General features: G+C 46.7%; 1 protein-coding gene across 4 annotated transcripts in view; it reads left to right on the top strand.

The window, feature by feature from the left end:
• Positions 1 to 13,124, top strand: part of MYOCD (myocardin) — a 332,840-nt gene that overhangs the window by 310,206 nt on the left and 9,510 nt on the right. For all 4 annotated transcript variants that reach the window (XM_029600231.1, XM_029600233.1, XM_029600232.1 and 1 more), the window contains one exon: positions 945 to 1,002. In XM_029600231.1, the coding sequence (XP_029456091.1) occupies positions 945 to 1,002 (58 nt within the window). The remainder of the gene's footprint in view (positions 1 to 944; positions 1,003 to 13,124) is intronic.

Here is a 13,124-nt window from a genome sequence, read left to right as displayed (position 1 = left end):
AGGGTACTATTGAAAGGTATGGGGGCGGGGCTCAGAGGATGGGCTAAGGTACAGGATTGAGGGGGCACATGGCTACCTTCAAAGGGGGAAGGGGTCCACTGTCAAACCAATGATGTTTTTTTGGACTTGAGGGTCCAGGGTGGGGAGGGTACCCTACTATACCACCAACAGGGTTTTGAAAAATTGGGGACTGGGGTGAAAGAAGTATGGGGAGCCCTATCTCTTTACTTTTTGTTATGCAAAAGGGGATTGGGGAGCTACTCTTTGCCCACTATTTTTCCTGTGTGGACGGGCTTGGGGTGAGGGGGCATCATTGTGTTTACTTGTGCATCTAACATTTTACTTGTGTTCATGGTGCCATCAATGGAGGTGGACCCGGGGTGGGGTGGTGGGTCAAGGTAGACCCCCCTAGGTACTTTTTGGTACTTCTGGCAGCAAATTTTTTTAAATAGTTGGGCTCTTTTAAATCTACCATGGGAGCATCTGGTCCTGCATTAGGGTCTGTATACTCCCTCTGTAAATTAACATTTTTAGGAAAGGTGTAGCTAAAATAATGTGGCTGACAACTTTCTAAGTCAGCCACTTTGTTTTATTTACATAGGATTACCTGTGCATGAGCTGCTTTGCATAGATTTGCAAAAATCATACAAGCAAATGTCACGCAAAGTAGCTCATTGGAATAGAGAAAGAACTCTGCCCAAATGTATTCAAATTATTGTGGATATTGCGCGATATACAGTGTTTATCATGCAATGTACGCTGTTTAACATGTGGCTTGATGAATCTCCCTCTATGCTTGAAATGGGCCATATAGCAAAAATGTGATGCTCTGTATAGAAATGTACACATTAACTTTGGAAAACTGCCTATTTGCATTAGTATATTGCACTTTGTTTACTAAAGGACACAGCTCTCATTACTTTCTTTACTTTTTTATCCTGCAGCAGATCAGTAGGAGCCAGCAGATGGATGAACTCCTGGATGTACTTATTGAGAGTGGAGGTACAGAAAATGGAAAAAGTTCATTGCTAAAAGTACTAGCAGGACCTATAGTTCACAGTGCTGAAGCAAATGGGATCTAGGTTTGGGTCTCACATTCATTGAAGCTGGCTGGCCAGGGCTCTCTGCAGAGAGGTACTGCACTCAGGCTTGGAGGGATGGGGGAAGAGCTCTGATGAAGTGGCCCTTGCAGCCAAAGAGTGATGGTAAAGGTGCACTCCATCATTCCTCAAGCTAGCAGGATTCCTCTGAGCTGCCCTAGCATGCTATCTGGGGAGGAGGAACAGCAGAGACCACGAGGGAGGGAGGTGGGGGAAGCGGTAGCATTTGTTTTCAGCATTCATTCATAAAATAGAACTGTTATTATTATTGTTGTTTATAATGTTTCTGATTTTCCCTACCATTAAACTTTTAAGCCTTCTTAACTTATTGGAGTTTAGAGGACTAAAAGGATATAGGGATGGTAATTTTCAAAGGCACTTGAACATCTAAAAATAGTGCTTTATGCAGAGGCGTTCCAGAGGTGGAGATGGAAAGGGGTTTGTATTTATGCACATACTTTTGCATATTCAAAAATTTACATTTATATCGTCCTAAAAATATGCATACAAATTAGCAAGTGTAACTGTTGAGGGTAGCCTTGGTGAGTAATTTTCAAAGGGAAAGTATGTGCTTACTTTCCCTTTAAAAAATGGTGCAATTTATGCACATATTTAATTTAAAATGTTTGTAGGCTGTTACAAAATTACCCCCACCGAGGGTAATTTTCAAAGCTATTTCTCTGGGTAAAACAATGGTTTACCCGTGGGAATTTAGAAAATTGCCCTCCCTGAGTGCAGGCATTGGTTGGGTGGTGAACCTAGCCAAAAGCAGTCTTCAGCCATCTCAATCATTAGAGAACATAAGAACATAAGATGTGCCATACTGGGTCAGACCAAGGGTCAATCAAGCCCAGTATCCTGTTTCCAACAGTGGTCAATCCAAGTCACAAGTACCTGGCAAGTACCCAAACATTAAATAAATCTCAAGCTGCTATTGCTTATTCATAATAATTAATAACAGTTTATGGATTTTTCCTCAAGGAACTTATCCAAACCTTTTTTAAACTCAGTTATACTAACTGCTGTAACCATATCCTCTGGCAATGAATTCCAGAGCTTAACTATGCGCTGAGTGAAAAAGAATTTTCTTCGATTTTTTTTTTCAATGTGTTCAGTTTGACACGAGAGCAGGGTTTTCCTGCCAGAGGGTTGTATTCAGAAGTTGTTGGCACAACAGCGTCTGTTGATGAACACAATATGCCCAACAGTGTGGGCCTAGCTAAAGGTGCTCGGATTGATAGCGGTGACCCTGGAAGCGGTGCCATGGGCAAGGGCGTATATGCTTCCTCTTCAGTACTCCCTGCTGTCTCATTGGAGCCGACAGTCTCAGGACTATTTGATTCGGCTCCACCTGCCAATGGAGGTCTGCTCTCAACTACTGTGGTGGTTACAAGTGGATCATCTAAGAAAGGGTGTTTCCCTAAAATCACTGGACTGGCTACAAAGGATGCGAGCCTCAAGGGTTGGGGAGCTCACTGTCAGGAACTGACAGCGCAAGGACGCTGGAATGCAGAAGAGTCTCTCTGGAAAATCAATTGGCTGTAAGCCCAGGCGGTCCAGTTGGCATGCTTGCATTCTGGCAACAGGTTGCAGGGTCGAGCAGTCTGGATAATGTCAGAAAACGCAATAAAAATGGCCTACATCAAACAGCAGGGAGGAACCAAGAGCCAGCAAGTGTCACAGGAAATAGACTAACTTATGGAATGGGCGGAAGTGGAACTTCAGGAGATCTCAGCCTCACACATTGCAGGAAAAGATAATGTGAGAGCAGACTTTCCCACCAGGCAGAGTCTGGACCCAGGAGAATGGGTGCTATCAGACGAGGCACTTCAACTGATTGTTGGGACTTTCCATTTCTGGACTTGCTAGCAACTTCTCACACTGCAAAGGTTCCTCAATTCTTCAGTCGCAGGAGAGATCCGAAGTCATTGATTATCACTTCTCTTATGCAGGAATGGCCGGAGGACAAGCTGCTGTATGCCTTTCCCCTATGACCCATGTTGGGCAGAATGGTTCAGAGGATTGAGAGTCACAGAGGGATGGTGTTTCTGATGGCATCAGATTGGTCCAGGAGACCATGGTATGTGGATCTGCAAAGGCTCCTGGTAGACTCCCCCCTCCGGTTTCCGGCGCCCAGGGATCTGTTTGCAGCAGGGGCCTGTTCTTCACAAAGATGCAATTCAATTTTGCCTTATGGTGTGGCCCTTGACAGGGCTCACTTGCTGAAGTGTGGATATTCTACTGCTGTGATTGCCTCCTTGCTACTAGCAAAAATGTTCTCCACTTCCTTAGCCTTTATGTGGGTTTGGTGAGTGTTTGAGGCTTGGTGTGAAGATCAAGGGGTTCTTCCTCATTCGATTAAGATCCTGCTCATTTTGGAATTTTTGCAGGATGGATTGACTAAAAGGTTGGCCTTTATTTCCTTAAAGGTGCAGGTAGCGGCTCTTGCCTGTTTCAGGGCTTAGGTGAATGGTGGACTCTTGTCGGTTCATCCAGATGTGGCCTGCTTTTTGAAAGTAGTGAAACATCTTCATCCTCCCTTGCAGTTACCAGTGCCCTTGTGGAGTCTTAATCTGGTCTTGGATTTCTTAGCAGGCCCTACATTTCATCCAATGCATAACCTCTCCTTGCAGTTACTGGCCTTGAAAACAGTGTTTCTAGTGGTGATTTGTTCAGCGCATAGAATATCCGAGCTGCAGACCTTGTCTTGAGGGAGCCATTCCTCCGAGTGTCTCCAGGTGTCATTCTGTTCCTTCCTTTTTGCCAAAAGTGGTCTCAGATTTTCATTTGAATCAGTCCATTTCCCTGCCTTCTCTATATAGGGAGACAGATGCGGAGGAATATCGCCTGTTACAGCTCTTGGATGATAAGAGACATATCATGAGGTATCTGAAGGTTTCTAGAATTCTCAAGAAGACTGATCGCCTGTTTGCTCTCCAAGATGGTAGTAAACAGAACGAGCCAGCTTTGTGAGCCACAGTAGCTCGCTGGATTAAGGAGGTAGTCATGGCCCATACATGGATGCTGAACAGCCATTGCCTAGTCAGGTTAGGGCTCATTCCACTAGGGCTCAGGCAGTGTCATGGACGGAAGTCAGATTGTTGTCTCCCGTCGACATTTGCCAAGCTGCGACGTACTCCTCCTTACACACTTTTTCCAGGTATTATCATCTGGATGTGCAGGCCCGGGAAGACGCACAATTTGCAATTGCAGTTTTGACCGGACCACGGGCAGCCTCCTGCCTTATTCTGGAGTAGTTTGGGTACATCCTACTGGTTCTGGATTCATCTGTCTATACGCTAAGAAATTAAACATTACTACTTACCTGATAATTTCCTTTTCTTTAGGATAGACAGATGAATCCGGCTCTTGGCTACCAAATTATTGTGCTGTGGCCCTCTTGTGTGGCTATGTGTTCCAGGGATTACTGGTAAGTGTTAATCCAGTCCCTAGACTAGTGTTAATACATTCTTTGTCTGAGCTCAGTGTTTCTTGTTGACTGAGTACTAGAATGGTTGTCTGTTATTAATCAAATTTTGTTAGTCTGTCCACAGTTGGTTTTATAGAGAATACTGGCAGGCTAATGTCACTGCAGGGGTATATATACTATGATGTCAACTTTGCTCCGTCTCCATCTGCTGGTAGAGGTGCAAAACCCAATGGTTCTGGATTCATCTGTCTATCCTAAAGAAAAGGAAATTATCAGGTAAGAAGTAATTTCTCATTCGTTGACGGAGAATGTGGTGAAAGCTGTTAGTATTGCTGGGTTTAAAAAAAAAGGTTTGGACAAGTTCCTGGAAGAAAAGTCCATAAAGTATTATTAAGTTGGACTTTGGGAAATCCACTGCTTATCCCTGGAATAAGCAGCATGGAACCTATCAACCTTTTGGGATCCTGCCAGGTACTTATGACCTGGATTGGCCAATGATGGAAACAGGATACTGAGCTTGATGGACCTTTGGTCTGACCCAGGCATGGCAAATCTTATGTTCTTATAAAGCCTGCGGCAGCCCCGCAACACAGCTCTCTCACAACTTCAGATGGAAACCAGCTGCTGACTCCTCTTTGCTGGCAGCGGTGGGCCACCACCTCTGACCTCGGATTCCCTCCGGTGCCTCCGGCACTGCCCAGTGTTGCCAGCCAGGATGTTCCTGTTCATCGGGCCTTTGCGCATGGCCCGCGAATAGACACCACCACCAGTGCCGCACCCCTTTCTAGGCGTGCGCGTTCGCAGCAATGATTCTTTTAAAAGGCCCATGGCGGGAACCTGACCGCGGACCCGGATGCTGATGGCAGACCGTTCAGCGTATAAAAGCTCAGGCCTCATTTGCCTTTGCAACAAGTCTCCTTGCACTCCTTGTACTCCTCGTACTCCTTGTACTCCTTGTACTCCTCGTACTCCTTGTACTCCTCGTACTCGTTGCTATTCCTTGAATCGTCTCATTGTGCTTTCCTGTCTTCCTGTGGTTCCCAGTTCCGGTTCTCCTAGTTCCTGTTCGTCTATGTGTTCGATTGAGTCTCCGGTCTTGACCTTCGCTATGCCTGACTACTCTTTAGCTTCTCTCCAGCCCCAGACCTTTGCTACACCTGACTACTCTTCAGCTTCTCTCCAGCCCCGGGCCTTTGCTACGCCTGACTACTCTTCAGCTTTTTTCCATCCCCGGACCTTCGCTACACCTGACTACTCTCCAGCTACTCTCCAGCCCTGGTCCTCCGCTACACCTGACTACTCCTCAGCTTCTCTCCAGCCCCGGACCTCCGCTATGCCTGACTACTCTTCAGCTACTCTCCAGCCCCGGACCTCCACTATGCCCAACTATTCTTCAGCCTCTCTCCAACCCCGGACCTCCGCAACATCTGACTATTCTTCAGTCTCTCTCCAGTCCCAGACCTCAGCTACATCTGACCATCTCTGCCTTCTCTGCTCCCTGACCACTGCTTTGCCTGACCATGCATGCCTTCTCCACTCCCTGACCACTGCCTTGGGCTCCCCTGGCTACAGAAGCATTCTCCCCAATTCAACTGGGCTTCATTACAACTAGTAGAATGGGGTCCCGCTTGCCATCAGTCCTGCCTCCAAAAGGTGATACCATCTGCTGTGGTTCCCCTGGCTACTATGTCCTCTGGCTTACCTGCTCCATACACTGCATATGAGGATGTGTTCTCTAAGTAGAAGGCTGACCTCCTTCCACCTCTCCGAATGTTAGACTGTCCAATTGATCTCCTTCCTAGAACCACCCTCCCCGTGGATGCACCTATCCTTTGTCATTACCTGAGACAAAGGCAATGACTGAATATGTTCAGGAAAATCTTGCAAAAGGATTTATTTGCCCATTTACATTTATGTATTTATTTAATAAATTTTATATACCAACTTTTCTTGCGAGCATATCAAATTGGTTTACAATAGTTAGCAATTAATCATTTAAAATTATTTGCATTTCCAATGAAGAAAGAAGTAAATACATTATTTCATAATATAATTAACATAGCAAATTAAATAGTATGCTAAATAATCAAAATTTAAACACTTAGAGAAGTAGTATAGTTAGGGTAGAGATAGTATAATAAAATTAAAAATATACATTACCTTGGTATTAAATCAGAAGTGTAAGATAATTATGCTAACAGCTCTTGGTAGGCTTGTTTAAAAAGCCAAGCTTTAATCCCCTTTTTAAATAATTTGAAGTCAGCTTCTACTCTTAATTCCTGCTGGATGGAGTTCCATAGAAGGGGTCCAGCAATAGAGATAGATCTTTCTCTTACATTATTTAGGTGGGCAATTTGGGGAAAAGGAATTGGTAGCATCCCTGTTCCGGTTGATCTGGTGGTTCTTGAGGGGGTGTGGATGTGAAGTGAAGAGGTTAGCCATTCAATGTTTTCATTGTAGAGGGTTTTGTGTATCAGTGATAAGATTTTATGCTGGGCCCTGTATTTGACCGGCAGCCAATGAAATTCTTTTAATATTGGGGTGATATGTTCAGATCTTCTAGTACCTGTCAAGAGTCTAGCTGGGGTGGGATTCTAGCTGGGGTGGGATTCTTTTTCGTCACCAAGAAAGACGGATCACTTAGGCTGTGTATTGACTACCGTGGCCTAAACGCCATCACTCGTAAGGATAAATATCCCTTACCGATCATTTCAGAATTGTTTGACCATCTCCAAGGTGCCTCCATCTCCACGAAGCTGGATTTGCTCAGGGCATATAACTTGGTGAGGATTCGCCCCGATGATATATGGAAAACTGCTTTTAACACCAGGGATGGTCACTACGAATACTTGGTGATACCTTTTGGCCTCTGTAACTCACCCACAATATTCCAACGAATGATGAACGAAATTTTTAGAGATCTATTATACACTAAAGTCGTGGCTTATCTGGACAATATTCTCGTCTTTTCCAGAGATCTCGACACTCATCGCGCTGACATATGAACTGTCCTCCAGCGTCTTCGTGAAAACCATCTGTTTGCAAAATTGGACAAATGTCTGTTTGAAAAGTCCAACTTGCCTTTCCTGGGTTACATAATCTCCCAACAAGGCTTCTCCATGGACCCCACTAAATTACAGGGAATCCGGGATTGGCCACAGCCAGTGGGACTCAAAGCGCTCCAGTGCTTCTTAGGATTCCTCAACTATTATCGGCACTTCATCCCACACAATTCTACATTGGCTGCTCCACTGACAGCCTTGACCCATAAAGGCCAAAATACATGAGATTGGCCACCTGAAGGCCAAAGAAGCCTCTTCAACTACACCATTGAATTCCGGACTTTAGCGTCTGAACTCGCTTGGCAGGAGGACTGCCTGCGAGCTGTCTACCTGGACGGGCTCTCCCCACAACTAAAGGATGAGTTGGCAGCTCGAGAGCTCCCTTCCTCTCTCAAGGATTTTATCGATCTAACAGGCCGAATTGACCACCGTCTCCAAGAGCATCACCGGGAAAATCGGATGCCCAAGAAACCCTCTCGGGTCCGTTCCCACTCGCCACCTGCTACCAACCCTACTACCTGTAGGAATTCTGCTGTGGCTGAGACCGACGAACCCATGCAGTTGCGTCGTGGGCACCTGTCCTCAGAAGAGAACCTCCGGCGGAGACAAACAGGCCTGTGTCTGTATTGTGGAGCACCCAGCCATCATCTACAGACTTGCCCAGTCCGTCCGGGAAACTTCCTGGCCTAAGTTCAGTTGGGGTCCTGAACTTGGGCACAACATCCTCAGCCCCTCAACTGTCCGTGCCTGTTACTATTGTCTGGGACACTCGATCGTTTCCTGTTCTTGCTCTGGTGGACTCCGGAGCAGGTGGTAATTTTATCCTTAGAGACCTGGTTCAACTCTTGGGTATCAAAACTCGTCCTCTCGAGACTTCCTTGTGCATTGCTTCAATCTATGGAGAATCGTTACCCGCTCAAGTCTCCATAACCACAGAGCTAGTTCGACTTCTTACTGGTGCTCTCCACTCCGAGGAAATTGAACTGTTGGTTCTAGAGAAGTCCATTCACCCGATAGTTCTGGGACTACCTTGGCTCCAAAGTCACTCTCCCCAATTCGATTGGGGGTCTCTCCAGCTGACAGAATGGGGCTCCGCCAGTCATCAGACTTTTCTTCAGAAAGTGGCGCCCCCACCAGTGGTTCCTCTGGCAATCACTTCCTCAGGCATACCTGCTCCCTACGCAGACTTCAAAGACGTGTTCTCGAAGCAGAAGGAGGACCTCCTACCTCCTCTTCGTAAATTTGATTGTCCCATCAATCTTCTGCCTGGAACCACACCCTCCCCCCCCCCCCCCCCCCCGAGGGTATACCTATCTGCTGTCGCTTCCTGAGACCAAGGTCATGACGGAATACATCCGGGAAAATCTTGAAAAGGGGTTCATTTGCCCCTCTATCTCCCCTGCTGGCGCAGGGTTCTTTTTCGTCATGAAGAAGGACGGATCTTTTAGACCGTGTATCGACTACCGCGGTCTGAATACAATCACTCTCAAGGACAAGTACCCTCTGCCCTTGATATCTGAATTGTTTGATCGGCTACACTGAGCCTCTATCTTCACCAAGATAGACTTATGCGGAGCCTATAACTTGGTGCGTATCCGCCCTGGTGACATCTGGAAGATAGCTTTCAACACCAGAGATGGACATTACAAATATTTAATGATGCCCATCGGCCTGTGTAACGCACCTGCAGTTTTCCAGTGAATGATTAATGAAATCTTCAGGGATCTCTTGTACATCAAAGTTGTGGCGTATCTGGATGACATTCTTATCTTCTCCAAGGACCTGGCCACGCACCGTACCGATGTTCGTACTATACTTCAACGTCTTCGGGAGAACCATCTGTTCGCGAAATTGGACAAGTGCCTGTTTGAAAAATCCAGCTTGCCCTTTCTGGGGTACATAATTTCCCAACGAGGATTCTTGATGGATCCTGTGAAACTAAAGGGAATACAAAACTGGCCACAACCCGTGGGCCTGAAGGCACTTCAACGTTTTCTAGGATTAATGAATTACTACCGCCACTTTATACCACACTACTCTATGTTGGTGGCTCCTCTTACAGTTCTAACCCGTAAGGGTCAGGATACCCGAAACTGGACCCCGGAGGCTATTTCCGCCGTTCATCACCTCAAAGAGGCTTTCTTAACTGAATCCTGTCTCCATCATCCGGACCCAAATTGTCCTTTCCTGGTTGAGGTAGATGCCTCCGTGATTGGAGCGGGGCAGTCCTGAACCAAGCTCTGCTTCCAGATCCATGTTCCCGTGTTCCTTCTACTCGCTCAAATTCTCTGCTGCAGAACAAAATTATAGCATTAGAGACCTCGAGTTACTCGCCATCAAGCTGGCTTTAGAGGAATGGCGCCCTTGGCTAGAGGACGCACAACATAAATTTACATTGTTCACACATCATAAAAACCTGGAACACTTGAGCCAAGGCCAACATCTCAATGCCCATCAAGCCTGATAGGCTGTTCTTTTCCAGATTTAACTTCGAGATTCGCTACTACCTGAAAGAGAAAAATCTCTGGGCAAATGCCCTGTCTCGCTCATTTGAACCTGAAGACAAACCCGATGAACCCAGTCACATTATTGACCCAGCCTGCATTTGTCTTTTGGCTACTCATCCTGTTCCTAAGGGGAAAGCGGTGGTGCCCCGTCGACTCCATGAAAGATCCTCTGGTGGGCACATGACTCTGTTTGCCGGTCACCCAGGGTGAGCGAGAACCAAAGCGCTGCTTCAGCGGTTCTTCTGGTGGCCCACTATGGTCTCTGACGCTAAAGCATACATCAATTCCTGCAGCACCTGTGCTCAACAGAAACCCCCGGTCGGATGACCTTGGGGTTTACTCCAGCCACTCCCAGCTCCCAAAGAACCATGGACACATCTTTCCATGGATTTCATCGTGAACTTACCACTGTCTAAAGGCCACATGGTCATATGGGTTACAATTGATAGATTCTCCAAATTGGCCCATTTTGTTCCACTATCAGGCCTACCATCTGCGCCCGTTCTTTCAACAAATCTTCCAATTACACGGCTTACCCAAGGACATTGTTTCTGACAGAGGCCCACAATTCATCGCCAGATATTGGCGCGCCCTTTGTAAAATTTGGCATTAACATCAGTTTAACAACAGCATACCATCCTCAAGCCAATGGACAAGCCGAGCATACAAACCGCTCCTTAAAGTCCTTCCTCCGTGCATATATAAAGGATCGTCAGGACAAATGGTCGGAACTTCTTCCTTGGGTGGAGTTCATCCACAACTCCCACATTTCCGCTGCCACAGGTACATCGCCCTTTTCCATCGTTAACGGGAAACCGCGACCACCGCTGCCCATACCATTGTCAATCCCTTCTCCTGCTGCGCAAGCTGCTGCCGATGCCCTCAAGGCACTTTGGAACCAAACGAATCTTCGCATACGCCAAGTCGCTTCCCAGACCAAGAGATATGCTGACAGCCATCGAAGCTCGGCCCCTGAGTTCCTTCCTGGCCAGAAAGTCTGGTTAAGCACCCGTTATATTCAACTCAAGATACCTTCTCAGAGGTTTGCACCAAGGTATATTGGACCTTTAGAACATAAGAACATGCCTTACTGGGTCAGACCAAGGTCCATCAAGCCCAGCATCCTGTTTCCAACAGTGGCCAATCCAGGCCATAAGAACCTGGCAAATACCCAAAAACTAAGTCTATTTCATGTTACAGTTGCTAGTAATAGCAGTGGCTATTTTCTAAGTCAACTTAATTAATAGTAGGTAATTGACTTCTCCTCCAAGAACTTATCCAATCCTTTTTTAAACACAGCTATACTAACTGCACTAACCACATCCTCTGGTAACAAATTCCAGAGTTTAATTGTGCGTTGAGTAAAAAAGAACTTTCTCCAATTAGTTTTAAATGTGCCACATGCTAACTTCATGGAGTGCCCCCTAGTCTTTCTATTATCCGAAAGAGTAAATAACCGATTCACATCTACCCATTCTAGACCTCTCATGATTTTAAACACATCTATCATATCCCCCCTCAGCCATATCTTCTCCAAGCTGAAAAGTCCTAACCTCTTTAGTCTTTCCTCATAGGGGAGCTGTTCCATTCCCCTTATCATTTTGGTAGCTCTTCTCTGTACCTTCTCCATCGCAATTATATCCTTTTTGAGATGCGGCGACCAGAATTGTACACAGTATTCAAGGTGCGGTCTCACCATGGAGCGATACAGAGGCATTATGACATTTTCTGTTTTATTCACCATTCCCTTTCTAATAATTCCCAACATTCTGTTTGCTTTTTTGACTGCCGCAGTACACTGAACTGACGATTTCAATGTGTTATCCACTATGACGCTTAGATCTTTTTCTTGGGTTGTAGCACCTAATATGGAACCTAACATTGTGTAAATATAGCATGGGTTATTTTTCCCTATATGCATCACCTTGCATTTATCCACATTAAATTTCATCTGCCATTTTGATGCCTAATTTTCCAGTCTCACAAGGTCTTCCTGCAATTTATCACAATCTGCCTGTGATTTAACTACTCTGAACAATTTTGTATCATCTGCAATCATTCGTCGTGTCAGACCAGTAACCTACCAACTCTGGCTGCCGCCTACATTGGGAATCCACAATACATTTCACGTATCACTCCTAAAACCTGTGGTCCTATCCTGGCCTTCACGAAAGTCTCCTGCACCTCCTCTGCTAGTTGCGGAGACCAACACCACTTATAAGGTCTACAAAGTCTTTGATGTCCGCCGTAGTGGCCGCCGGTGGGAATACCTCCTTTCCTGGGAGGATTAAGGCCCTGAAGAAAATTTGTGGAAGCCAGACTGTAACATCCTGGATAAGAAACCCCTCCTCCAGTTTCATCGTGCCCATCCGTGCAAACCCAGACCTCCAAGGGGGGGCGTAGGGGGGGCACTGTTACGCGTGCCAGCCGCAGCAGACCCGCAGCTCGGCCTCCTCACCTCTTTCAAAGTGATCCAGCATCTGGTCCCTTGTCTCTGGCAGATGTGGGTCGCCAGCTCCGTCCTCGGGCCACCCCTGGGGCCTCCAGCTCTGCTGCAGTTCCTGATGTTCCGCGTCGGGCTTCTCCACATGGCCCGCGGAGAGACACCATCCCGACCAGTGCCGTACTGCTCCCTAGGCGTGCGCGCACAGCTGATCCTTTCATAGGGCCCGCAGCAGAAACCTGGCCGCGGCCCTGGATGATGATGTCGGCAGAGCTCCAGTATATAAGCCCGGGCTCCACTCTCTCAAATCGCCTTTGCAACAGGTCCCCTTGCTAGTCGAGTGCTCGTTGCTTCTTCTGTTCCTGGTTCCTGATCCTGATTGCCTTCATTCCATTTTCCTTGTTCCTGAGTTCCTGTTCCTTCGTCTCTCCTTCGGATTGCTAACCTGGTTTGTCTTCTGCATTGCCTGACTACTGCGTTGCCTCTCTCCAGCCCCGGATCTCTGCATCGCCTGACTACTGCGTTGCCTCTCTCCAGCCCCGGACCTCTGCATCGCCTGACTACTCCGTTGCCTCTCTCCAG

Source organism: Rhinatrema bivittatum, chromosome 4 (genome assembly GCF_901001135.1).
Source record: "Rhinatrema bivittatum chromosome 4, aRhiBiv1.1, whole genome shotgun sequence".
NCBI lineage: Eukaryota > Metazoa > Chordata > Amphibia > Gymnophiona > Rhinatrematidae > Rhinatrema > Rhinatrema bivittatum.
Note: the sequence above shows the minus strand (reverse complement) of the source record. Positions and strands in the feature narration are given on the sequence as shown.